Source organism: Semicossyphus pulcher, unplaced genomic scaffold (assembly GCF_022749685.1).
Source record: "Semicossyphus pulcher isolate SPU_LCO1_2020_fin unplaced genomic scaffold, fSemPul1.0.p SCAF_4, whole genome shotgun sequence".
Classification (NCBI taxonomy): Eukaryota; Metazoa; Chordata; class Actinopteri; order Labriformes; family Labridae; genus Semicossyphus; species Semicossyphus pulcher.
Window position 1 is genome coordinate 14,670,681 of NW_027211715.1, and position 27,683 is coordinate 14,698,363.

General features: G+C 41.5%; 2 protein-coding genes across 9 annotated transcripts; both read right to left on the reverse strand.

Moving 5' to 3' along the window:
• Positions 1-87: 87 nt before the first annotated feature.
• On the reverse strand, positions 88-2,496 carry LOC138607562 (cytochrome b-c1 complex subunit 10-like). The gene is made up of 3 exons (XM_069680185.1): positions 2,367-2,496; positions 1,098-1,237; positions 88-527 (listed from the first exon to the last, which is right to left on the reverse strand). Exons 1-2 carry the CDS (start codon positions 2,426-2,428, stop codon positions 1,117-1,119), a joined length of 183 nt encoding a protein of 60 aa, XP_069536286.1. The 5' UTR covers positions 2,429-2,496; the 3' UTR covers positions 88-527; positions 1,098-1,116.
• Positions 2,497-2,829: 333 nt separating this feature from the next.
• On the reverse strand, positions 2,830-27,663 carry tcf3b (transcription factor 3b). Of its 8 annotated transcripts, none has more exons than XM_069679687.1 (21): positions 27,343-27,663; positions 24,383-24,479; positions 22,381-22,453; positions 17,719-17,792; positions 16,977-17,049; positions 16,473-16,513; positions 16,083-16,215; positions 15,325-15,371; positions 10,992-11,091; positions 10,795-10,895; positions 10,442-10,535; positions 10,270-10,328; positions 9,870-9,945; positions 9,266-9,327; positions 8,931-9,128; positions 8,293-8,401; positions 7,957-8,104; positions 7,596-7,649; positions 6,998-7,254; positions 6,637-6,788; positions 2,830-6,328 (listed from the first exon to the last, which is right to left on the reverse strand). In XM_069679687.1, exons 2-20 carry the CDS (start codon positions 24,455-24,457, stop codon positions 6,643-6,645), a joined length of 1,920 nt encoding a protein of 639 aa, XP_069535788.1. In that variant the 5' UTR covers positions 24,458-24,479; positions 27,343-27,663; the 3' UTR covers positions 2,830-6,328; positions 6,637-6,642. The 8 variants fall into 8 exon arrangements, with proteins under 8 accessions (XP_069535788.1, XP_069535789.1, XP_069535787.1 ...); XM_069679688.1 differs by having other exon boundaries at positions 6,998-7,230; positions 8,293-8,404; XM_069679686.1 differs by having other exon boundaries at positions 8,293-8,404.
• Positions 27,664-27,683: the final 20 nt, after the last annotated feature.

The following is a 27,683-nucleotide window of genomic DNA, read 5'->3' on the forward strand; positions in this document are numbered from 1 at the left end:
AATCTCAGTTTGCAACTAGGGCTATAATGTCTTGGTGTATGTGTTTATCAATATGCGCTAAAATTATATCATCAGAGCCTCTACATATGCATTCTGTTCAATATTTATTTTATTTCAGACTACTTTTACAGTACAAGGAATCATAACCAGTTGGCAAATATCACATCTGCAAAGTCAAGCTTTGATAACCACCCAATTCAAAAGAAAATTTAAGAACATCCAATTCTTGAAAGATGTATTGCAATCACACTGGAGATGCATTGAGCACAACATATGTTTAAGATCCCTTCACCAAGCAGTTTAAACAAAACGTTAAAATAGTTGGAATTTTGCTGAATAACTTGACACGGTGGGGTAATTAAAGTTTTATTCACATTAAATACTACTTGATCAAGAACAGCATTTATACATAGTGCATCCAGTTGTCCAAACTCCTAACTAGCCGGCAGTGACTGATTGCTGAGCCACGGCACCCCCTTTGCGATCTGTAAGCAACCGACCCGTGTGCCCATTCCCAAGATCTGGTCCTGTAGGCAAACACACATACCATTAGCAATATGTACGTAAACACATCTGTTTGTTTGTGTGTAAAGTACATTCTTCCTGCCTCTGTCATAACTACATAGGGATTCAAGTGATGATGGTGGGAGTGGTAAAGGGATTGAGATGTTTATCCTAAATTGACCCATTTTCTTTCTTAAATCTATTCAGACTTTTTGCAAAACTTCAGATTACACAGAAAACACCTGCACAGTTGTCATCTAACAAGATTACATGAGCAGCTTTACCACTGTGGTTTGGTTAGTGAGAGTTTAACACAACAGGTATTTCTGACCTCAAGCTTGCGGTTGCCAGTGCAGATGCATGAGTAGAGTACTAAACCTGTTAGGTAGGTAACAGAAACTTTAACCAATATGCAGGAGTGTTTATTTCAGTTCCAACACCTGGCATTGCCTGTACCTGCCTGCATCTTATCATCAGTATATGGGTGGGGCTGAAGCTACCCCCCCCCCCACACACACACACACACAAACACTAAAAACAGTGTATTTGAATGAAAGCTCAGTTACACAAGTGTTGATTATAATGACACTTACAATTAGATTGTGTAGGACTTTACTCATCGTCTTTGAACTTCCCCTTAACGTATGGCACAAAGTCTAGAAATAATCGCCAATCTGTGAAGTGAACGAGAGCCACTCCGCCAACTGTCCCCCAGGCGACCATATTTGGTACCCTAGATGGAAGAAACCAATGAGATAGATAAATGAGACAGAAATTTAACCAACCATCATTTTCTATACACTTCACAAGTTAATTTCATGTGCAATAAGTGATGACCACAATTCAAATATTTGACTTGAACACTGGTTAAAGTTGTTGTGCACAGGCAAAAGCTAGCTAATAAACAGATTCAATGTTCACAAATAAGAAGAATAATCTTTATAAATAACTGTCCATCTCTGCTTGCACTTTGCAAGGATGGACATGTGCAGTTGGAAACTCAGCAGTGATCACTGTAAGTCAAAGCATCGTATTTGAGAAAGAAAATAAAACGTCAAAGCTCCTGTGAGGAGTTTTTCGCTGGTTATGAAACAGACTGAAATTAATTCTGATTACTCTTTATGACCTACAAAAGCAAACCAGACCATCAGCGACAAGATTGATTATTTCTATACAGTTTTTTTTAATGCCTGAAACCGTTCAGACGAAACGATTAACTGCACGCTGCCTTTGTTTACACATTCCACTGCAAACATTTTAATTGAGTGATACAAATGAATGTTAAAAGAAAGCAGGATGAGATTTTTTGTGTAAAAACACCACTTAAGCATGTACAGAACAAAAGCTCCACGAAAGCTTTAAGACACATATTTGTGCCATTAAATTCAGGCATTGATTTTTAATAATGATTAAATATGACGTTAAAAGGTATTTCAAACATGCAAAATTATGAGGCTAAAAAACGATGTACTTGTCAAATATCTCATAACTAAACTTCATCAAATGAATATATAAGCAGTTTAGTACTTGTCATTGGCATTTAGGTATCCGAAATCAGTTGTGAAATAACTTTGACTTGGTTAAGTATCAATGAAATCTGCAACAATATTAAGATATAATTTTACTAAAAATATAAATCTTTACAGTTTTAATGTCACTACTGTCACTTGCCTCCTTGCAAATCTGTTAACTATGTATTGTCAGTAGGAAGTAAACAAGCAGGCTAAGCTAAAGCTAGCTAGTAAGGCAAGCGGTCACACAGAAGGACACAGAAGCGTACATGGCATCATGTTTAACATAACAAACGCTATCAAAAATTACTTCCAGCACTTTACTCCACCTGAGTTAGTGATATAACTTACCACGTTCTTACAATAGCAATGTACTTGCTACCGATGAATTTATTGAGTATTTTCTGGACCATCCTGACCTTCTCTCAGTTGTAGTTCTTCACTCCATGCAGTGTTTTCTGGCAGATGGCTGTTAAGGACCCAAGGCTGCCTCCTCTTATGCCTGATAAAAATAACCAACGGGCTGCGTGCAACGGCTCAGGGTCGTTTCAGGCCACCATTTCAAAGGTCTCAGTTTACAACACAGAGATGTTTTAAAGTCTGTGTGCTCTATCTTTGGCAACCATCCAGCTATAACAACTACTTCAGACCTTGAGTGTTGATTTTATGAAATCGATAGTGGTACCTGGTATCATGTCTTGAATTCAATATGGTGCCTTGCTGGTTATATAATAGCATGTCACAAACGCATTTGTTCCTACCCGGCAACAAAAATATGAACAAATTCATTTTCCAAACTACAGTAAACCCTTTATTACAATGTTTTCCTTTATTTTCCTTTTATGTATACAATTTCAAAAGCCAGACATTGGAAAAGGTATAATCTGTTATTAAAAATGGCACATTTATTGCTACATTACTGTTATATACAGGACAGTTCTCAACTATATATATTTATATATATAAAAACAAAACAAAAAAAAGAAAAAAAAGAGAGATTGAGTGAGGCACTCTGAGGACCCTGCAGGAGTCAACAGTGTCCTCAAGCCAAGATGTCAGGCTCTTTACCTGTGAATGTTTTGAACACTCAATAGTCTCCCCCCTTTTAGTTCAACAAAGATATGACAAAATTGTTGAAAGCAAGTGTTTATTACTGCTTTCTTATACCAAAACAAGTTCAAGCCCATCAACTGAACATTTTCCATCATAAAAATGTTATTTTCTGTTAACATTATGTGCTCTTGCAGTGGTCGGGTTGCTTTTCCACAGATTTCAAACTGTGTCTATGACAAGACTTGTGTTAAGAAATAAGGTTCCCCCAGCAAATTATTTGAGTATGTAGCTTGTAGGTTAGCGGGATGTTCATACAATACTAAATGACATCAAGTCAGTTTTTCCCTTGGAACAAATCGGCAATATTCATTACACTTAATGATCTTGTAATAATAAAAAGTAAAACTTCAAATACAACTCTTTGAAAGAAGTGATCAGAACTTCAAACAAAAAGCCACTGTCGACGCCATCAAAGAGCTGGAAGAGACAAGGTCAGAGGTGAAAAAAAGTCACTGGAGACTAAATATACTGAAAGTCACTGCAGCAAAGGGCTTGCACTCTGATATACAGAAATTTAAAATGCTCCAAGCTGTTAGAAGCTCCAGCTACGACGGAAAATAAAACTCACTCCCTACATTGGAATTTGAAGCAACACATACACTGAAAAATGTTAATGTGCATCAAAAGCAGACAATCAGAGCCAAAAGCAGCATCTCTTGAACCCCGTAATGTCAACTGATTTAGCAATATAGGGCAGATAGAAAGAAAACTCATGACCTGGACCCATGACCTTAACTAAAACAGCAGTTTGGACAATATAATCCAGTTGAATAATTAGAAAAAAAGGAATAAAAACTAAACAAGATCTACGTAACATTTATTTATTTAACTAGATACACTGAAAGAAAATCTCTTTATACCATTTGAACTTCTTCCTGAAAATTGAAAAAAGCATTAGGAGAAGGGAGGGTGGGGGAATGAACAAGTACCTCTTTAATCTCCGTGATAAATGAAATGATATGGTTCACAAAATAAAACTGTCTTAAATGAAAAATACAAGTTCAGGCACTGATAAGGTATCACTCTCCCATCATGTTAAGTCTTGAGAATGAAAAGGCCACACTATTGATTTGTATAGGTCTTTTTCTTCATCTCTTTTTGTAGAAATTAAACACAAAATGCTCTACCTCCCATTTGTGATTACATGTTGGTAAAAACCATTCACAACATGACATGACATGGGAATAACATCACAATAACACTGTTTTGTTCTCCATATTATCCATTACCTCACACCCAAATACCGACGTCTGCGTCCAAAATTAATGTGCAGGCTACTAGAAAGTGAGCTGCACACTGAGAGCCACTTGGTTGCGGGCAGACATTAGAAAAAGGTGAAATGAAAACTATTATACTGTACTGAAAAACCCCGGAACACAACTTTGAAAATGAAGGTGATCCACATTTGTATGGTAGCTACATTCAAAAACCAGTTGCATAATTACTGTGAGAGACAAAAATCACTTTCCTCAGTGCCTCACTGCTGAAGTAAGAACACTTCAACAGGCTGTGGCACAAATGCCGTCCACGTACTCCCAAATGGAAAGAAAAAAATTCATCTGGGTAGCTGATAAGCTTACAACTAAAACTGGAATAAAGGATACACCAAACGCTTTCAACATTTTTCCTTTTTCATCCGATGACCCAAGTCCTCCGCAATTCTGGTTCAATTTTGAATTAATTTTTGAACAATTTCATTTAAATGTCAAATATCCCCTTATTCAGCTCATCTACAATACACTCTAAACTTCAAACTAATATTGCCATTTATGTAAAAAATCTACAATGTATAGACTAACAAAAAATATATATTTTTATATATATTTAATTTTGAAAAATGAAACATATCAGAGTAATGTATGAAGTGAATTTACACGTCACACTTCTCTCGGTAAGAAACGTGAGCAGAAACTTACTCAGGAGGAAGGTGAGGGGCTGTAATTCAGTGGGAATGCTCATTTAGGAAAAGAAAGCCTCCGTTACACAAAGGCTTGTCTGCTTCAAACAACTGCGGACTGATGAGATCCCTTCATCAAAAGGAACCCAGAGTTTTTTGTCTTTTACAGAAAATCAATTGAGGGGAAAAAACTTGAGCTGTTAAGTCTGCTGGCATTGTCCGTAAACCATTTCAAGTAAGTAAGAGCACTAAGTGGTGCTGATCACTTAGCAAGTGTCTCAAATGGCTTTTAAACACGACTTTCAGGGACTGAAATGCACAACAGATCGACACTTTACTTCCAGCCTAAACCTACACAACTGTGCTTTATCTTGTCTGCGTATGCTTTAGTACATAAAGCAGTACAAAAACCTGAACATATGGCAGGGGCTTACTGGAATTAGTCTAGAATTTGTGGTCAACAAATAGGAAGAACAGTTTTGTCGTTGACAGACTCCACTTGGATAATTCATAAGCTTCTAGGAAGGAGTCTTCTTTTCCCCGGTCTCCAGGTGCTGTGTTGGATGAGACCGGGCTTCAGTCAGAGACTGCCTCTAGTTCAGAGTTCCTTCTCTCTTAAGCTGCTTTTGGACTGTCACAACTTTGACCTTTCCCTTGTGACCTTTCCATCACCTTCCCCACACATTTCCTGATAAGATCAAGGAAAGGTCACTGAATTTAGACAATTCAACTTCAACTATGGGCTTGGTTACATAACATATGTAAGACTGTACCATCACGCTGGGAATGACATACATTAAAAATAATTGCTCATACACATAAGCAATCCCTCACAATAAATGTTCCTCACATGTAAAGCAATTTGCTTAAATGTCAAATAGAAAACATGTAACAATTAGGCACAAATCCTTGATTCAATTTGTGTTTGTTTAGGTCTCCTTTCTTTCACAAGAGCACCTCTCGGCAGTGTGTGAAGTCCCAATTTGTGGCAGGACAAAAAGTACTCCGGTGTTCCATCATCTTGTGGAAACCAAGAAGAAAAAAAAATCTTACATGTATAAAACAAAGCAAAACTAAAAAAAGTTCTTCACATTTGAGCTTGTAGTCATGGTTGGGAGTGCGACAAACAGGCTGTGTCAGTTTTGGCAGTATGCATGTGTGTACGAGTGTGTGAATGTGCATCTTGAAACTTGAACGGACAATACACAGACATGTCCACATATACACACACACACTGAGAATAATGGGTGGAAGAAATCTGTTAAGGCCACATCCTCTGACAGCCAAGGAAACACCACCAGATCTGTAAAAAGGAAGGACCACAAACAATATGTTATAGTATTAATTTATGACAGAGTGGTCATCCAAACATTAAGATAATACTAAGCAAACTAAAGTGTTCCTGATCAAAAGTAATAACCCTTAAGGTTTTTAAGAAATCAGTTCCAATGGCCACACAGGAATCAGATACACTACTTGCTCTTCTGTTGTTCTTTTGACCAAATATGGTGCCAAATCAGCCAGAACTGTAATCTTAATGATTATAACTGTTGGCAACAAATAGCAATAACATACTTAGGGTTGCTTCAGTAGTGAATATTAAAGGCCTACCTGGTGTTACATGTGGCCAACTGGGTTGTGGCCATCTCCTCCCATACTAGGATGGCCTCCTGAGAGCTGCATGGGTGCTTCACCCACCACCCCAGACACCTTCTCCTCCTCACGGCGTTTTAAACATGCTGCCTTGGGGTTAAGGTTACGCTCTGCCAAAGAAAGAGAGAAGAGAAAGGGTCGTTCAGTATAATCATCAGCTTTCATCAGCGGGCCATAGGCTCAATCACCATTGTGTTAACTCATTGGGCAATAGTGACATAACAGACATTTATTGACATGAATATCTTCGAGATTATATCTTTAACAGAGGTAAACAGAACGGGATCTTCCAGCCATGATGTGCTGCTTCCAGACTGACCTCTGACTTGTTGTTCTAAATTGAGGATGACATTGACGGCTTGGTGCAGTATGAGAAGTTTGGTCTGAGGTTTGTCATGGCTGAGGTGCAGCTGGCACATCCTCCCAAGCTCCTTAAATGCCTCGTTGATGTCCCGTACTCTCAGACGCTCGCGGGCATTGTTAGCCACTCGCCTCTCCCTCTCACGCTCCATCTTCACCTCAGGGGGAAGGTCCTCGTCATCTTCCTCTGGACTAAACAAAAATGGCATATGTTCCCTTTAAAGTAAAAGAGGTGTGTTCATCAAAAACATTCATGTCATTTGTTGTGTTGCATGGTTTCCAATTGTAATGTTTCTTTAAGAGTAAATGCTTTCTGTTGTGTTGACTAACACATTAACAAAGTAAACTTCCTTTGATGCTGAAAGTGAAGAAATATTGAAATTCACTGATGGACAATAAAGTTTAGAATACGAGTTTTACAACACTTCAAATTCTGCAAATCAAAAATCTGATTTCAGCTCCATAAACAGGTGCTTTCAGTGAGCCCAGGTGCATCGACATGTACTTTTTATGAGCTCGAAAGCACAACAAATTGATTCTCTATCGGAGAAACTTACTCATCTTTCTGGTCTGAAAGGCTAGAGAGCATCTGGAGGGTCAACGCCTCCTTTCTGAAAACGTGAAATGAAGGAAGGGGGGGGGGGGGGATTTCAACATTGTTAAATACCTAACATAGTCCGTGCAATCAGTGGGACACAGACGAGATGACTAATAAATTACTTCTAAAAGACTGTTATTTATTTTAAACAGCTGACATGTGGAGCCTTGCAGCAGATATTTCCACATCAAATGGGTTTCTTTATTTTTTCATATTTGGCAATTGTGTCAAGAAAATCTCCACCTTTGTGGGATGAATAATTTAAACTTGCAAATTAAAAAAAAAAAAACGTTTGTGGTTAAAAAATGTAAGGACCTTACCTTGTTCGACTACGTGCTGCCTTGGAGTCCTTCTTTTCATCATCAGATTTGTCTGCAACGGATGAATTCTCATCATCCTCTTTGTCTTCTCTTTTGATGTCTGAGCTGCTGGAGGAGTGTGTGGAGCGAGCCAAACCACCAGGAAGACCTGAGGACAACACACAGAGGCTTTAGTGCTATGTAACATAATCCTCACATCTAACAATGGGATATGATACAATTAAACAATGCGGAAGGTTAATGAAGTTAAAAGACCACTGAAGAGTACCTCCCATTGACATATAACATTATATATAATTAACCAGATATGACCGTAAGATATTTGGTCGGACTCACTGGTAAAGCCCTCTGGTTGGCCAACTGACGGTGTGGGTCCGGATGCGTGATGACCGTGCAGCAGAGTGCTGCTGGGAGGAAGTCCTGTGGGCTCCTCATGTTTCCCTCCCTGCTGACGAAGGTGGAGAAACATGATGTGAATCTCATAAGAAAAAGTAACTTGATATATCTCACCCGTATTGGAGCAAATATGTAGTTAATTAAGGAGTGATTTTTGTTATTTATCATGTTAAGTGAATTACAATTTTGCTGTTAATTGCTTGCAATTTTACCATTGACCAGCAGGTGGCACAAAATTAAACAATGTTCAACATGTTTTGATTTTAAGTTTTAGTGCGTTTTTAAAATGTTTTTCCTCAATTTTTTCTAGGTTATTCAAACAGAAAACAAATTTCTTCAAAAAAGGCAATTTGATGTGTAACAAAAATAAAATAAAATCAAGGTTCTCAATGTGTTAGAGATGTTTCGGCTGAGCATGTACGTGCATTGAGCATGTACTTCCCCTGTCACATCTATATCTTGGCTTTGACGGCATGAAAATAAACTTTTAACTTCCGTTTGATTGTTGTCGTTATACAGCATCAAAAGTCTCTTAAAAACAAACACACAAAACAATCTGACTAGAGTAGGTGACTCACCATAGCAGGATGTCTGTTGCTGAGGGCAAGGCTAGCATTGGGGAAAGCTGGAGAGAGGGCCCCGAGGCCCCCGTTGTGTACTGAGGACAGCAGGCTGTGCATGTCGGAGTGGGCGCCCTCTAAGCCTGGGCCCTGGCCCACAGCATGGCTACGCAGTACATGGATGGCCTCCTCCAAACGGTCCTCCATTTTACTTTGCTGTATAAATAAATGTAATGACTTAAACAGTGCATGTGTTCTTTACTGTACATTTTAATAAAACAGCAATAAAAAGGAGACAACAATATAGTCTGACTTCAAATTAACTTTGTTGTTACAGACACGTTCTAACATACCAGTGCGTGTGGTTGCCCTTCATAGTTGGGTGTGGTGGGTCTCTGCCACTGAGACTGAGCTCCTGCAGAGAGAAATATTGGGATATTATATAGAGGTAGTTCTAAGCTCTACAGCAGGTGGAGCTGTAGACACGTTTCTCTGCTAAAGAACATCAAACATGCAAAGGATCATTTTTCCTCCAACAATTTCAACTGATTCATTTTTCAGTGCCAAAAACAAGGTTGCAATCAAACGAAACTAGTTAAATAAATTGGACTGATGTCGGTATTCTGAGCCTGAAATTGAAATATTATCCAAATTCGTGGTTGCATGAGTGAGAATAGAGCCCAGGATAAAACCACCTGAACTCAGTTTACCAACTATGTTATTGGCAAAGTTTACTCAGCCAAAGCAAGGTCGTACCCAACTGATGCAGTAATTTAAAGAACAGGTGATTTAACATAAATTATGCGCTTATGAAAACATATTGTTGTTTAAAGGTTATTAGAGATCAACACCTTTTATTGCATTAAATGGCCTCTACATACCAAATTTTGGCTTCTTTATATACAAGCAGCAGCAATTTGATGCTCATATTATCTGTATTTGGGGAATTAACTCTACCTGCAATAGCCTGAGGAGATCCAGGAGTAGATGGAGCTGAGGAGAAGTTATTACTGTTGTGGTCCGACGGGTAAATCTGTAAGAATAAGAAAACAATTATTAGTGTTTTTTAAATCACACACTCTTGTCCTTATTGGCAAGTGTCCTCCGCATATTTTACAAGCACAATCCCTGTTTTGGGTCAGATCATCAACAGCCAAATTGATGCTTAACCAATGAACGACCATTTCTGTCAAAGTCTCCGTACTGGGCTGATTTCTCACCTTTTTGTTCTCTCTTGAATAAAATGGTGCCACATCACAGACTTTTACTTTGTCAGAAGAGATAAAAACCCTTGGGAAAATAATTGTTTTATTGCCCATCACTAATGTAAAAAAACAACAGACAGAAGATAACTCACTGAGGCAAGAGCCTTCCCAATTTCATCTCCTGAACTGCCAGCTGTGGTGCCTCGGTTGGCTGCAGAGACAAAATAAATAAAGTGAGTCAGATGACCTGTTTATTTGTTTTGGGAGAAGAAAGTCGACAGACTAAGATACTTGTGCGATAAGTTAATTTTAAAAGTTCCCCACCCATGATGCCTTCTCCGTTGATGGCTGGTGTGTGGTTGTAGGTGGTTGGGGCTGAGTGGAAGCCGTTGACTTCGCTGCCGTGCAGAGGATAGTTCTGTGGGGACAGAGGCAGGGGTTGACGCTTCTGGAGAAGAAATACAAGTAGTTCATAAGGCACATAAACCCCACACAGAGACATCAAGCAATGTGACAATTGATGACATTTTTGTGTTAAATAAATATTGAAATTCATGCATCTTAGATTGTATGTGTTGGTTATCTCTTAAATAAAATGTCCTTTACAAGCAACAATTAAAGATATGAACCATGTAAAGGATAACATTTATGAATTGGATTAAGGCCGATATACCCACCATCCTGTCCTGTGGGTTAATTGCAGAGAAGGAGCCTGGCTGTCCAATGTGAGGAGAGTTGCTCAGCATGGCAGAGTAGCCAGAAGACGACCAGGGGTCTTCTGAGAAAGCAGAAAACACATGTGCAATGATGAAAACACTTTCACAAATTGCACCACTGACTGTATAAGTTCCTGTGATGTTGTTTGAAAGGTTACCTTGCATATAGAAAGAGCCAGGGTAGACGGCTCCAGGCTTAGCACCAGGATATCCTCCATTGTCTCTGGAATACTCGTCACCAGATGTGGAGGCATACACCTAAACAAACAAGCAGACAATGAGCAGCCGGACAGTGCTTTCTACTTTAAAAACAATATACTTAAACATGGATATTTAATGTGTTATCTGATGGTGCCATGAGCATCCTGAGAGACCAAGTATTAAGCTATCAATCCTCCCTTTCTTTGCCTTTGAAGCCACTTAATTACACTTGCTTCAAGCGGCCACAAGATGGCAAGAGGGAGTCTGCCGGCTGTGGAGGCAGGTCGGCTCCTCGCCTGTGGAGGAGAACGCAGCGGCCATGCCATGCTGGGCACAGCGACGGCTTGAATCCCAGTGCACAGTGAGCACTTCCTCTAGCTCCCAGGACCCCAGTGACATCGCACTGCCTGGCCTGCAGCCCCTCCCTATAACACACTCAGTATCCACTCGCACACATACCATGCATTCAGTGAGCCAACACACACACACACACACCCATGAACACTCCTCTAGCAGAACCCTCAAACTGGCACTATCACATCCTATACGGCATCAACAGAGAATTGATTACAGAAAACATGGAAATGGACAGCTCTGATGAAACTGGACATTTTATATTAGCACCTTAAAGAGTCCAATTACACATCGCTCTACATAGAGCAAACAAATTCTGTTGCCTTAAGTGACACACATCTCTCCGCTCCAAAGCTACAGATTGAAGACGGACATGAGAAGCCCCCAGTTTCCCGACACCATCAGCTACCACTCAGTCCGTCTTTTCCTCTTCTCCTCTGTAGTACATGGCACATAGAGGAAGAGAGAAAGAGAACGGAGGCTATGCTGCAAAGAATGCTAATCCAGAGAAGGGATTTTTTCTGTAATTTGATTTAACAGGGAGAAGTGGAAAGGGAATGGAGAGATGCACTTCTAATTACAGAGCCATCTGCCTGTTCCTGGACCACATCCAACTCCACAGGCAGCTGGGCTGAGGAGAGGGAGCGAAGAGAGGGAGAGAGATGGGGGCTGGGATCCAGTCAGCGAGAGAGAGAGGGAGAAATGGAGGGAGAGAGAGAGATTGCGGTGGGTAGGGGGTGGTAAAGGGGCAAGGGGGAGGATTGAGAGGAAAAAAAAAATGAAGGCCCTGATGATTTATGAAATGGGTAGAGAGATAAGGGGTGTTGAGGGGGGACAGGAGAAGGTAATCTAAATGACTTAAACAAAGCTTGATATGGCCAGGGGAGTGTGAAGGAAACAGGGGATTTAAAATGATCACGGTTAATTCAGGGGAAAACATGACGGAGATGGCTTCATTTAACAATAGGCTTTGAGTTGTTCTTTCACAGGGAACAATGTCGAGTGAATCCTGCTGCTCTAGATGGGAACAGAAAACTACACAATGACTGGTGCTGCTGGATAATTGTATTCTCAGGAAGAAAGGGGATTTCTAGGCTAAAATCCTCCGCTAATAGGGGTTTAATGTAATTCAGGTTATGACCGTGTAAAGGTCTCTACACTAGAACAACACGGGTTGTCGCAAGGGGTGGGGAGTAGATGAAGATTAACATCAAACTAACCTCAAACTGCTTTATTATTCAACCACTAAAGCTCCGTTATGAGTCCACTGGGCAACTAGGGGGCAGGAGAGAAGTTTCTCCATGCTGTTTGATCGTTGCAGGTGAGAGGGGGTGAGGGTTCCCGAGGTGAGGGCAAGGATCTTGTGGGTGCAGGAAGTCAGGGAGCCTGAGGCGAATGGGAAGCAGCCTTTACAGTACAGCTGTTATTTGTCCATATGTTAAGCAATATTAAGGTAACAAAAGTAGATAAAAGAAAAAAGGAGGAGTTTGTTGAAGTGGTGGTGAAGAGAAAAGGGATGGGAGGGAGTGTGGGAGGGAGGAAAGACCACAGGATCATCATCGGCGGTCATTAATCTGGGCTCAGACACGGGGCTAAGAGGCCTCGCAAGCACCGCGCCTCACAACTGGGTCACTCACAGGGGGAGGCCCACCCAGGCCATCATGTGGTGAGGCGTGGGCGGAGGGCTGGGTGAAGTGGGGGAGGGGGGTTCACACACACAAACATGTCATCATTCGCAGTAAAACCACGCGGCCGTCGTTTACACTGCGGGGAATGACTGAGGTTCAGACAGTGAAAGAGAGGGGGGCCTCTGCCAAACAGAGCGTTCGCACTAAATCTTTGTGATGTAGTCACTGCGGCCAAGCGTGTCTACACGTAGAGGTTTCACAACGCCCGCAGGTGGAGGACAGCGCTGATGTCACAGAAAAACAAACAGATTTCTTAATTCCTGCATTGAACGAGGGATCGAGAAACGAGCTCAGCAGCAAGTTCAGCAGGTCCAACTCTGATCCGTCTCCTTACTGACGATTAGTCGATCTGATAAAAACCCTCCTAATCAATGCAGCCCGCTACAGTAGCTGCATCTGTTGCAACTTTATCTCAGAGTAAGATAGAGTCAGAACGCAACACAACACGAGTAACGCTCCACTTCTTTTCCTGCCAGATTACGCATCCATGGCTCTGTGATTTGGACCTACTCAGCCATATAAATCCTTTGAATTTACTTCATGCGTTGAAAAAATTTCAGCATAGTCATGAGTCAATTTAATTTACGACTGCATTTCAAAATCTCCTCAACATTAATTCAGATGATGGAATCATGTGACAAGGCCAAGGTGTACGTAATGGCCCTGACATGTTCCTTAATTTTCGCAGTATAAAATCCCCAAACACAACAGATACTTACACACACACGGGTAAATAACTCATCGTAATCTTTTTATTCTCGGCCTGTGCGGCCGGTGAACTGCTTCGAGGCACCGTGCTGAAACACAGATGCCACAAGTGAGCAGACGCACAGTAACTGTATCCAGTTTGTGTTTGAGGTCACTCTTGTTATCTGAGAACTACAGTAGCGTGAGGACTGGGTTACAGAAATGTTTGTGTACTGGCAGTATTTCATATTAATGATCCAGTGGCAGCTCAAGCAGCAAGATTGGGCTCTAATAGCAACAGTGACGCCCACTCGACGACCAAGCCGGGTTCCTCTGAGTTGAAATATCATGTTTGCTGTCTTACAAAGCCATGAATCTGTCGGTTCCAAACTTAAATGCTTCTGCAGAGGAGCAAGTTAGAAATGAGTTGGTTGGTGTTGTGTGGAAAATGCTCCACTGTAAAAGGTTTAAACTGTATTTAAATTGTGCTGGTGACCTCTGATTCATCTACAGGAGCTGAGACTTTTACTTGGTGAATGAATCTGTAAATGGGAACGATGCTATGCTAACACAGCCTTAAGCTAACACAGTGAGATTCATTCAGCACATGAGCAAGCATGCAACGATGACTTGTGTTTCCAGCTATGTGTGGTTGCCATCATCCACGCACACATCAGCTGCTGGGAATTCTGGGCCCACTGACAAAATGTGACACTTGGTACAGTAAATCAAAGCTCTATATGACACTTCAGACTGCTTTGGCCCGGGATCGGGGTTTGATAGCACTCTGTGGAGCAGATTCGAAGCGGGATTTTACATACTGAAATACAACCTAGCTTTTAACAATTTCAAAAGGAACCAAAGTTATGGATAAGATCATATTTAGGAACTAAAACTCAAAAGATGAATATTGTAAGAATTTTGGCTAAAAAGGAAATATGTCATCTGTCTGGCCAATCAACTTCCTGAATAGTTTGTACACTATCCTTTACTAGAGATGAGAAAAAAAACAGAGATTGGTAAAACTCTTCAGTTCTCTCTTCTTCCCTACTCTAAACTAGATCAGCAACTGAACCAGCCACCAGAACCCAACCATCGGAAACATATAGACCCCATACATCCCCAATCCAGGACCCCTGTGTTCTTACACAATAAAGGCACGTATCGAGCCATTGAAGTTACCAGACTTGACAAAGTACCTCAAACTCCTATAAAATTGCTCGTCTACATGACAACCAGACCCTGAACACCACTTGAAACCACTTGAGTGTAGTGCAGAGACAACCACAGTGATGATGTTTATTGGGGCCCGAGTTGCCTGACTGTCAACTCACAGAGTCTGACTGAGCAGAGGGTCTTTACCCCTGTCTGTCACAGAACTGCTCAAGCAGAGTGGGGATAGCAGTGTCTACATGCTGCGTGTGTGTGTGTGTGTGCGCGTTTCTATGTGGAGCAAGAGTGTCTAGTGAGAGAGAAAGAGAGAGCGAGAGAGCTAGAGTAAGAGAGAGAGAGAGAGAGGACTGGCTGTGAGCTGTGAAGGCGAGCAGAAATAAGCTCTCACCGAGGATGGCAGGCCAGGGGGTTTCCGAATCTTCTTTGGCTGGGTCTCTACATTCAGGCAGACGGAGGCACAGAGAAAAGGTGAGAGACAAAAACACAAATAAGGACACATATGCCAATGTGGTATCAGTTCAGGTGCAGTTCCTTCATGTACTCTGCGGGACACAAAACATAACACACTGAACATACTGCGGCATGTGTGTGCTGGTGTGTATGTGCGTGTGTATTAGTGTAATCTGGCTATTCATATGTATATAGCCTTATAATGAAAATACACGCCAGGTTTAGACCAAAATACTACAAAGACAAACAAAGTCAACAGTATAAATATGTTGAGAAAAACCATTTGGCCTAACTGGCTGCGTTTCATATCTGTGATCCTACAAGTTCATTAACCCCAGAGGGAAGTGTCAGCAGTAGAGCGGGATCAATCAGCTGATTTGTCAATGAGTCGATTGATAAAACATTAATCAAATATCTTGATAAAACATTGTTTCAGCCAGTTATCAAGCAAAAAGCCAAACACTTAATCCTTTCAGCCTCTCAAACGTGTGTGTTCTAGGTTTTCTTAGCCGTCAAAATTAATATGTTGGTTTGGGGTTTGTTGTCAGCCAAAACATTATTATATGATAGACCAAAAACATGATAAAAATGTATCAGACTTTGATAATAATCATTAGTTGCAGCCTGAGTAATTCTAATAAACAAAAACAGGAAATGGCCCCACAACATGGCCCACGCCTTCCCCAGCTCTCTTACCTATACTTCCATCAGGCGGCCTTCTCCTGGGGTTGTTGGGGTATGATGGATAAAACTGGGAGCCTGATTTCAGGCCAGAGGGAGACATGGCATCAGGGCTGGGCATCGCGATGTCCGTAGGAAGAAAACCAGGCTAGAGGAGGAGAAGATGTAGAAACAAGGTTTTACTAATAAAGCCTAAAGGGGCGTGGGAGAGCAAAGCACCAACAGCTACTCTTCAAGGAAATGAAGACTGATAATTCAAAGTGTTTAGCTTGAAAAGAGAAGTGAGAAAACACGGTTTCCTTTATATAGACGCATTAAATGAAATTAGCTCTCTCACACACACATATATACATAAATAGATACATATAATATAGTGCTGAGACAATAATCCTAATGTCAACATACCTGGCTTCCAAAGGGCTGGTATGGTGGCCTCTCGTTTTTACCTTCAAGATGAAAGTGAAGTTCGTACAAATGTTAACGCAAGTGAAACCATGAGATGTACGAGGCAATGGTGTGTGCTCAAACAAACGAAAAGTAGGTTTTTCTAAAGTACAAAAAGTCCAGAGATGCCCTCCCCCTTTTTCAGTACGCTCAGCTGCATAAAGCCGCCTGCCAGACGAAACCCTAGGGAAGGTTTCTGCTTCAGTGCCCTCACATCCCCAACACTCAACGAATGAACACAGGCGCGCACACACATGCACATACATGCGTGTGGACACATACACATTTTACCACCCAGAAAACAATCGGTCGCAAAGTAAGCACAACATTTGAATCGGACAATATCAACGTGGCTATTTTAAGTGTGACAGACAACATTTCCTCTGGCACTGAGAACTTAATACTTAAATATTTTAATCAAATGTCACTTATTAAAAACTATTTAAACAAAGCTAAAAAACATACCTGGGATCCCTGAACTGATGAATGGAGAGGACAAGCCTTCATGCTCACTGAAGTGGGATCCTTCAGCATAGCCCTGTGGGAACAATGGTGTCCACAAATCATGAGAAGGAAACAGAAACATTTCAGTAAAACAAGTGTACGCTCTAAACTTAGACATGCAAACTCTTACAACACCCACAGACCTAATGATAACCACTCTTTAAGTCCATCCCTGTCTAGTTGGCACACCTATATGCCTTAGTGGTTCCCCTCCCTCTGCTTTTCTGTCTAACTCACAGGATCCATGCCAAACAAATCTGCATCAGCTCGGGGGATTCAAACCGACTTTCTTAATTATCAACTTGTGGTAATCAAAGCCTGCTGCATCTTTTTTACCCCCTGTTCCTTGTATTTACACCGAGTTGTGCCAAGACATTTACAGCGGATGTGAAGCTGCAATTACCGGTGGGCTTCCACAGAGGTTCTGGGCTACCAGAGAGCTTGCCAATGCAGGATCCCGAGCCAAGGTTATTAGGTAGAAAGTAAAACTACCACTTCAAACCAAACGTGGCACACGGCATGAAAAAGCACTAAGCTGTTGCATTGGTTTGGGGAGAGGGTGTGTGTGTGTGTGTTCGTCTATGGCAGAGTGATTAACTGAACATGTGCGAGTGTGTGACAATATCACGGCATCTGGTGTTAATGCTAAGATCTCCAAACTTAAAATCGTGTGTGACTTCAGAGTGTGTGTTTAAAATCTTACCCGTCCTTGGCTGAAAGAGGGGCTGTTCTGTTCTCCCGAGCCCCAAGACCCAGAGCCACTGCGCTCATCTATTGCTGTGGGGAGACATATTGTTAATAGGCATGTAGGTAGACCAGAAAGTTAGCTTACAGCAGAGATGAAAGAATTAAAAAGCAGGTAAATCAAACTAATGGCATTAATGATGTTAGCAATCCCCAAAGAGAGTATTTAATTATAATCTTATGTTACTGCAGAAACGTAGAGATGTGCTGATATTGGACTCATATGAAGGGAACCTGTCACTACGTCCTCCTCTATACATTCAGCGCCTTTAAGTGGCCACAATGGGCTTACAGGAGAGAGCATCACTATTGATCAAAAGGCGCCGCTGTCGCATTCAAGATGCAACGTTACACCATTTCAGGAAAAAAAAAAAGAAGCTGCTCAGTGTATCCATTAGTGTTTATTACGGTCACTGAATAGCAGAAAATTAACCATCCACATCCCTAATGTAATCCAAGAGGATGAAATGTCATCTAAAGCACATTAAATTCCACTCAGTCAATTTGACACATACAAACACCTCAAATAACACAAAACACAATATGTAAAGCCAAAATATGAATCACAATGTTTTAGGTAAAGAAAGACGCGATGTGTGGCACAAAGGAAAAACACAGCCAAAAGACTGGTGGAGCAGAAAACTCCAAAATACCCCCATCATCCCCTTCTCCCTGTCTTATGCACTAATGCTATCCAGGCTCTCTGGAGACACAAGCCTTAATTGCATGCTGATTTGCATAATTGTGCATATTAATGTGGTTTCCTTATGAATATTCATATTTCGTCTTTGATTTTTGCCTAATTAAAAAAATGTGTGTGAGAAAGCAAAAGAGAGCGAGCGGGTGGAAGGAGAAAGCAAGGGGACGAGAGAGAGAGAGAGAGAGAGAGAGAGAGAGAGAGAGGGAGGAACAAGAGGGAAGGCAGAGTGAGAGGGGTCTGGGCGAGATCAGCCGCCTGGCTGACGAGTGAGAATGAGTGATGAGACTAACAGAGCGGTGCAAGCACCTACACACGCTGCGACAGCCGTGATCTATGGAGCTGATGCCAGTGGCATGGAGAATCAGGCGAGCAGGGAGGAGAGGGGACCTCAAAAGATCAGCCTCGCTCACTGTCAGATCGGCCCTGCTGAAAGGCCACGGCGCTAATAAAGCGCTGCACCACCGTCAACCATGTCCAATGGCACAGGACATTGGTGACGGGCTTGCTGCTAAATTAAGATGACAGACTTTGTATGAAGATGCTTCTGCCAAACCTTGGTGCCAGAAAAAAGTGATATCAAATTAGCGAGATAAAAATCCCCTTTCGAGGAGACACATCAACAAACAGACGAGCAATTACTACACATTATAATTCAAACACCTTTCTTTTCACTCGAGGACACTAACTTCAGTCAAATTGCAGGTCGTCCACAGAGTATTTGCACATTTACTTCAACCCTTAACCCACAACGTTACACATTATCACCATCTACAATAACCTTTGCGGAGTAGGCCTACCAAGCAGACAAGCAGAGTTAGCAGAGTAACTTCATAATCTTCACAGCTATTTTCAACACACAACTCATCCGCCTATGAAGCCTCCATTTGGCCAGCGGGGGTGCAGAGGATGGAGTGAAAGCACGGCTGTGCAGGAGAAGTCTGACAACATTGTTTCACACTTACTGGAGTAATTAACTCGGAGGCAATTAAAACAAGGTGGAGAGCTGCTGAGGTGACACTGACGCTCAGCCAGCCTAGGAGAGCCCGACGATGCCCGAAGAGAGATCTTTCTTTGTTGTTGTTAATCTCTTGTCACGTGTAGTATTGAACACAAACTGTCATTTTTTTTTCTGTCCCCGTTGACAGTCCAAGTAATGCAAAATTAAGTTCTTAAAAAAGGACCCATAAGCTTCACAAGATTTTGAAAAATAATCAATTGAGGTCACTGCTGCAGTGAGCCCTACTTATATATATCAATTCCAGGTATGAGCCTATGTTGCTCTTACACAAGTTTTTAAGTCCATATGTAAAAAGAATATATGTATGATTCAAAGTGGGTCAGCATGTACTTCTATGTCAATTATTTGGCCCGCTAAAAATATGTAACACTTTGCCTGTGACCTAAAAAAATACCTTTACATTTCATTAAGATGCAGATTATTGAAATGTCAAATATCTGCCAAAGCTAGGATTTCATTCATCCTTATTTTACACTTACTCCACTCATGTATTTTTATAGTCGTCTAGTAGCACTGCTGTCCACAACACACACAAAAACACAGTTTACCTGAGCACCGAGACTCACGCTAGCTAACAAGTCTTCAGACAATAGGACGATCGGACGAGAGCTACATAAAGCTAAATCTGAAATGCAGGTTTCAGGCGCCGAACCAAGTCTGGTAAAAGTAGAACAGGGTTTTGCTTCGTTAGAAGAAAATAGACCCAAATAATACAAAGTATGATTGCCAATTGTATATTTGTACAAGATAACACACTGCATGTAACTGCCATCATTTCCTCTATTTTTATATCGCAGAACAAAAAGTTATCGCAATGTCAGTGTATTCCGATGTCGTACAGCCCTCACCTCCACTGAAACTCGAAAGGCAAAACACAAACACTGACTCACAACCAGAACCCAGAAAAATATTTATTTTCTTAGCCACAAAGCCTTCTCATGGCTGCAGCCTCTGACAACATCTAATTTATTTGAAGAAGGAAGCCACTCTCCTTTGAGATTTACTCTTTTTTGAGCGCTTAGATTTTCCAACTACAACCCGCCAACAACCTGAAAGACTCGACACAATGCAGCGAGCATGTGCCGCTACACGACCGAGGGTGCAGAAGTCAAACGCATCGCTTGTAAGCTAGCTACCAAGAGGGACCACACGTAAATTCACAATGTTGGTTTGTTGTGATCTAAGGGAAGCGATCCTGTCGCGTCCTGTGTATTTGTTTGTGTGTGTGACGGGGGTTGGAGACGTTGCCAGCAGCTGCAGAGGTGACAGAGGGGACGCCTGCCTAAAGGCTTGTGGGCTTGGCCAGCACCCACCACACACCGTCACACTCTGCCTCCCCTACTTGTCAAACATCCCTCACTTCTTGCCAATCCTCTCCTCTTTCCTCTCCACCGACACACCCATCCCCATCCCCACACTCACACACGCACACTCTGGCCACTGAGGAAGGGAGAAGGACGCCTAATGCAATTAGCACCCCTCTGAGCACTTTTGTGTTGATGAATAGAGGTGGTCTGGTGAGCCACTAGGCTGCTCACTGCCGTTCCCGCGCTGCTGGGTTCCCTGAATATACAAGCCGCCTACGTGACGTCAGAGACGGACATTGCTCTTTAATGGTCATCATTTCTGTAATAAATAGGTTTCCTGGGCCAGAGCCACATTGTATTTTGGAATAATGAGAAACCTTTTTGGCCGAGTTTCAAATGATGGACCTAATGACAATTTAATCCATTACATCTAAAAAATAAAATATGTACACACTATATTCAACAGCCATTATTTTCCTCATACATACGGTCTGTATATACGAGTCTTCTCCCTCATGAGACAGACTGTACTCTGTGTATTACGTGTGCTATATAAAACAGACCTGCCAGAGCGTCCTGGGCTGGAATAAGCAGATGTTAGCATTTTGACTCCGAAGTGCTATTAGAGGGTACCTGCAGATCTCCCAAAGTTAAATGGGACAGCTTGAAGTATCACATTAAAATGGGTGTCAATGACCGAGGGCCACACTTTAGGACATGAGGAGGGGGAAGGAATTAACTCCTCACTGCTTAGTAATTGCCTGCTGTAATAGAAACAAACAGAATCCTGCCTTCCGCGGGCTGATCCCTCTATTCAACAAGCTCTCTCTTCCACTTTGGCCACTCACTGCATGCTGGGCCAGTTTAAGAGGCTGCGAGCTGGGGGTGAGGGACATTGTCTCGGACTCAAGCCATTTCCTGCAGATCAGTGGGGGTAAGAGCCCTGTGCGGTGTTGGGGGAGGAGTGTTTTACACTTCAGGGTGGGGGAGTCGTTTCAAGTCCATAAGCTCCTTTTTTTGCCTTTGTTCCTCAGTGGCCAAGTTCTCACTCTGGGGAACACTGGGGAGTGTGACTCGATTTCACACGCCAGGTTGGCAGGGTGACAGAGGAACGAAAGTAACACGAGCGACTAATAACAGTCAGGAAGAGAGAGAAGCTGGCTTAAAGGCTTCAGGTGCTGGAGGGGGTTAACTACGCCACATTGCACTTTAAATAGTTAAAGACGAGGAAAAACACTCAGACGGACATTCAAATAAAAGTCACCAAGACATAATACTAATCTGCCCTGTTACAATTTTTTTTTTTAAAGTATCCTGGATCTAACAGACTTTTCTGTTTCTTAAAGAAGTGTCACTGCATCAAGAGGGATAACCACATAAGCAGGTATAGATTAGCTGTAGCATGATGCTAACTGTGAATTTCTTCAAAAACTACTACTCAAGAAGAAGAATAAAAAATGCAAGCAAACCAATAACCTACATCCTTTCTGTGGTCCAAAATCATTTCAATGAACTCTTGTATAATTTAAGTCCATGATGCAGTAACACTGGTTTAAAGATGTAGTGTAGGAGTTCACGTGCAGCTCAAGAGCTTACCTGATCCACCAAACTGACTGCTGGCGAGTGTCATTGTCCTGTTCTTCCCATTGGCAACTGGAGGCGCGAACATCTACAAGACAAAAGAGGAAAGATACGGTAACTAACCAAGAAAAGGACGGCACACTTCACACATCCTATTTCCTCTAATAAACCAGACACACGTTGTTTAGTTGTTTTTCTGCCTATCCTGACCTATTTCAGAGTAGAAACAGTCTGACGTCAGATACTAGTTTGTTAAAAACATGCGATTCCACCACTGATAAAAACAACTCGCAGCATAAAACTAAAAAAATATTAGGTTATGAACATTCAAGAGGTCTATATTTGCAAAATGCCACATTTCAAAATATAGTAATCTCTTATTTTGTATAAAAATACAAAAGGAATGTTTAACCCAAGTTTCAGACATATACATGTTAGGTTGAAAAACACTCTGATGGGGCCACAGGTGTCACAGAGCCACTGTGGGCGGCTATGGCGGTCTGAATATCTGCTGTGAAGCATCTACCAGTGACATGGCCAACCTCTACTGTACAAACCAAACCTTTCTCTAACTAGGACACCACAACACAATCTGCCACTACCGCATATGATCACTCTTTTTCTTTTAAGAGTACGTCTATGCAGTCCAACAACCTATTTGGACGCCATCTTTGTCTCCGTTACATTTGGTTGCGGAACATTTTTTTGCGTTGCTTTTTTCCTCGTCCAACCTAGCATGCATTTCTGTGTCTAGCCAGCAAATAAACAAAGAGGAGGAAACATGTTTGTGCGTCGTTTGACAGTTTCTCACCCAATTATCAATGTCAAATTTAGACGGAACATCTGCTGATACAAATTGGCAGCTGATCAATCTGAGCTTTTCTAACACAAACCCAACGAGTCTAATGAGAACCTCCCGCAAGCCCCCTTCACAACAACGAGGGGTTTTTCTCTCACTGGGTACGGTTTCCTTTAAATACCGATGGTGTCGCAGAGAACAGGACTACATTAACAGAGCGGCTGACTGAATGGAGGGTCGCTATAACGGAGGTCTACTAACAATATTCATGCAAAACAATGCGTACACATCAAAACTAACACATGCCTCTCGCAATGGTCTAAAACCTTCTGTTTCTATCCACTGTACTTTGCCAAAAAGAAGTCTCGTGGGACATAAAGTCTGCCGACACATTTTCATTAGAAGTTACGATGTAAATTTACCTGTTGTGTCCCATATAGAATATTTTTCCACACAAGCTTTTCATTGTGTTTAGGAGGAAAAACTAACACAGCTCCACTGGGCCTATGAGATGTTTACGTGAGCGTAAAGCTCAACAAACGCTTCACAACAAAGAAAAACACAGGTAAATAAAAGCAGAAACAGAGTCACTGAATTCCTCTATCCACTTTGTAGATAATGTCTTGAGGATAGCTCTGAAAACATCAGTGACAACGTCTTCCTAAAGAATGTGAAAAATATCACAAAAAGAAAAGCAGAAGCTGTCTTCTCAACCCAGTTCGTCTCTATCATTATGCCCCCTTAGATTGTGTTAACAAGACAAACAGGGGGGGAATTATTTCCTGCATTCGTTCCTGACTTAGTGTTTGCGTTTTAGTGGATGCCAGTTCATTGTAGTAAGGATCCACTTCCTTGTTGCTGTATCTCTGCAACACCTACATAATTGAATAACCTATATTTAAAAACCTGAATTCCTTTTCACCAGTCACCCTGAGGTATAGCAGGATTTCACTTTGATGTAATCAGCACTACCTCTGCATGCCAAGAATGAAGGATGGAAATAACTACAGCTGACACAACTTATTGTTAAAAAAAGATTTCTACATTTCTGTAGCAGTTTTTGGAGAAATTAAGCCCCCCACTAATTTTCCTCCCCGCGCCCCTTTCCCCACTTCCTTCATTCAGACCTCCAGCTCTCTTCTGCCCATACCCCAACCTGTATCGCACTCTCTTTAGCCCCCCAAAAAACCCACCCAGACTGCTCTCCCGCTCTCTTACCGCGCTGAAATCCAGGAGGTCGCTGAGTTCCTTGTCAGTTCCCACTGCAGCCATTCTTTGCTGCTGTTCGCTCATACCCTTCAGTCTCTAATAAACCCTACGAGAGAAATTTGCAGATACAGGATTTTAATGGCACTAGCAAGCACAAAGAGAAGTTACATGTAGCTCTTACAAAACAGAGAGGATGAAGGTAATGAATGATTGTATCTACTCTACCTGTGCTTTAACACAACCCTAGAGGTGATTGATATTGGCGAGTTATTGCTTTCCCATAAGGTTAAAAAAAAAAGCTGTTTGTTGATCACCAATGCATCAAATGTGTATTTGAAATAAAAAAATAATCAATGCTAAATTAAAATATACACCCAGGTGAGTGGCTGAAATGCTGCGCATCTGAGAAGTTACTAAACGAAAATCAACGATCGTCTCAACTGGTACAAACATACAGCTCGAATTACCACCTCACTGAAATACAGGCTGGTGAGGGGAAACAGAAAACACTAGGCTACTTCACACTAAACACTTTAGCTGGGTCTATTAAAAATGCTAATATAAGCCAGGCACTGCCATCCAAACACAAGAGACACTGCCATGAAATGATGAATACTCTGCCCTTAGTCAAATCACTACCACGAAATGAAAAAAATGTCTTTCATTTTACGCAACCCTGGCAAATAACAGAACCATATGTCGATCATTGCTACATAAAAGAGAATGTAATACATTTACAATTACAGACATAATTGGGACTATTGTTAGCCCAAGGAAATAGAGGTGAAAGGCAGAGCTAATGACTGTATGCAAACACGTCATTACCAAATTACCATATGTCAACTCAGAAAGAACCTTGTCAAATGACACAGTGAGCATGAATACTGGATTTACCCTGTGTTTTGCATTCCAACGTAAGCCCGAGGCCGCTCTCTGATGCTGAGCGGAGGTTCTGCGAGCCTCACAGGGAACTAGTGGTAAGGGGAGCGAGCGGAGGAATAGAGGCACTTGGACACCAACAGGTGGTGTGCTTTTACAGCCTCTTTTCTAATAAAGCATTCGAGCTCAAATGGATGCAGTCAAAATACTAAAAAGATGGATGTTTTAAAAAGGTAATGCAGGTTGGAGAATGTAAACAAATGGAACTCTTAATATTTCAGTGTATGAGAAGAAATTAAAATATAAACTAGGACCACTTGCAGGCAAAACCAACAAAAGCATTAAATAGAACAACTAATTTTCCACATGTAACAAAATCATAAATGTCACTTGAGGGGAGACAAACAGTGTGGTCCAAGTGTAGTGAAGTCAGGTGAGCAGAACTAATGTAACCTTGAGACAAGGAAAGGAAGTGAACACACACAACACATCGCCCCCAGTGTAAATAAGCTATGAACATGGCTGTCACTGCTTTTCCAAACTTTTGCATAAGATAGCTAATCGGAGACAAAATAGGTCATACACACCCCCAAATTAAACTACACACTCACAGATATTATTAAGCCACCAAGTTAAAAAGGAGTAGAGCACATGGAGGGGCTTAATGTAACAAAATGGCATCTTCAGCTACTGCTGGATCAATATTTGAAGCTAGCAGATTAGGGGTCTTTGTCACCCCACACAAGGCAGAGAAGGCAGGTCCCTCTCCACATGAGAAACACACCACTGAGCTACACAGATGCTTTAAACAAGAAACATAATGTTTAATAAAATGTACTTATTACGACTTAAATGTGTGTGCCGGCCTTAGTTTTTGACCATGGCCTTCAAGCATAACAATGGGCCTAATTAAGTTCCCTCTACCTGCCTAACAAACATGTAATTGCTTGAGGATAACTAGTGTTGACAATCTTAAAAAATGTAATTTAAAAGTACAAATCCGTCTATTTGTGTTTCACATATTCCAGTAGTAGTTATACCTGTCAAATGTTAAAATAAAGGCAAAGTAAGTTACTAAAACATGTGTTAAAGTCAATGGGGAGCAAGGGCCGCCGTACTGAACAGAAAAGCATATTCAACTGTTGATTCAAATACTGTCCGATAGAAATGGGTGTGAAAAAAAATACTATCAGGCTATAAGAAATGTCCACTTTTTGTTTACAACAAGGACAGTAAACATCTACGCTGCCACAGGATGTGGGCTGTACATTATTTGATCATCTCCGCTAGGCCACATCCAGGGCCAAGCTGCTACTGACAACTAACCCATTCACCATTTATTTTGAACTATGTTGACATCATCCTAAACACTAACTTAAACATAATCTGCAGTTGTAGGTTACTAGAGTAAACAAATTGTGTTTAAAACAACTGCTACGGTCGTAATACTGCAGAATAAAAGCAATGCTCCAAACTTCATGCAACACACACGGAGCTCTTTCTTTCACATATTAGGGTTCAAGTCGTGCATTATGAGGGAGTTCAGTGGAGGAGACGGTGGGGGTGGGAGCAGGAGGAATTTCCTGCCAAATGTGCAATAAAATAAAGTCTAGCTGGTGGCCAGACACTTCCATAAAGGAATGTTTAAAGGGCTACCAAAGGGGTTTTATGGAAAGTTTGTTTCTGGCTTGTATGGAAAATACATGTAGGCCCACAACACAAAGTTTAGCTAAAATGCTCCCCAACACTACACAACGTAAAGATTTCATATTTTCACATACAAGATAAAGCTGGCTGCGGGGACACACGGTGAAAAACAAAATGAGGCTTGTTCGGCAGGACTAACATTTAAGGTTAGTCGAGTCTTTTTGCAGAACAAAGGAGTAATTTCCTCCTCTCCGTGGTCGATGCGGAGACCATCACACACTTGGCTCGCCACCTCAAACCAGACAAAAACTTAACATCCCCCGCTTTAACCACACATTCCCAAAAACTTTTAGAAAATTGCAGGCGACAAAATAGGTGACAGTGAAACCACATCGAGTTCATGCAACTTCCCCGAAACATGAAGTGAAAGAAGGTGTTTTTACCTCTCCTCGCCAAGTGTCTGATATCCAACAGTAAAAAGAAAAGCGGAGACTCGCGAGGGGAAAAACATAAAACTTCAAGAGAATTTCGACCTCAGTGCATGAAACGCATTGGAGCACCGTGGATGTCTTCCTTTTGTCCCGGTAAGCCTGTTTTTCACACAGCGCCCACGTGTTTGCTTCAATGTAACAAGTCTGTGTGCAAACAAATCTATTATAGTAACTAATCTCGCGTCTTCCTTTTTTGTTGTTACAACTGAGATGATTTCATTCTTCTCGTAGACATCTTCACCACCTCCGTCCACATTGTCAGACGCAACACCGTATCCCTCCGCACAAAAGTG

What these genes read in the sequence shown, in the direction of transcription:
- LOC138607562 (XM_069680185.1), bottom strand. Translation starts at nt 2,428, where the DNA reads ATGGTCCAGAAAATACTCAATAAATTCATCGGTAGCAAGTACATTGCT. An exon ending in ATTGCTATTGTAAGAACGTG is followed by an intron (nt 1,238 to 2,366) that starts GTAAGTTATATC and finishes TCTTCCATCTAG; the next exon opens with GGTACCAAATATGGTCGCCT.
- tcf3b (XM_069679683.1), bottom strand. Translation starts at nt 24,457, where the DNA reads ATGAGCGAACAGCAGCAAAGAATGGCTGCAGTGGGAACTGACAAGGAA. An exon ending in ATCTCCTCAGGCTATTGCAG is followed by an intron (nt 9,328 to 9,869) that starts GTAGAGTTAATT and finishes TTCTCTCTGCAG; the next exon opens with GAGCTCAGTCTCAGTGGCAG. An exon ending in CCAACCAGAGGGCTTTACCA is followed by an intron (nt 8,105 to 8,292) that starts GTGAGTCCGACC and finishes TGTTGTCCTCAG; the next exon opens with GTCTTCCTGGTGGTTTGGCT.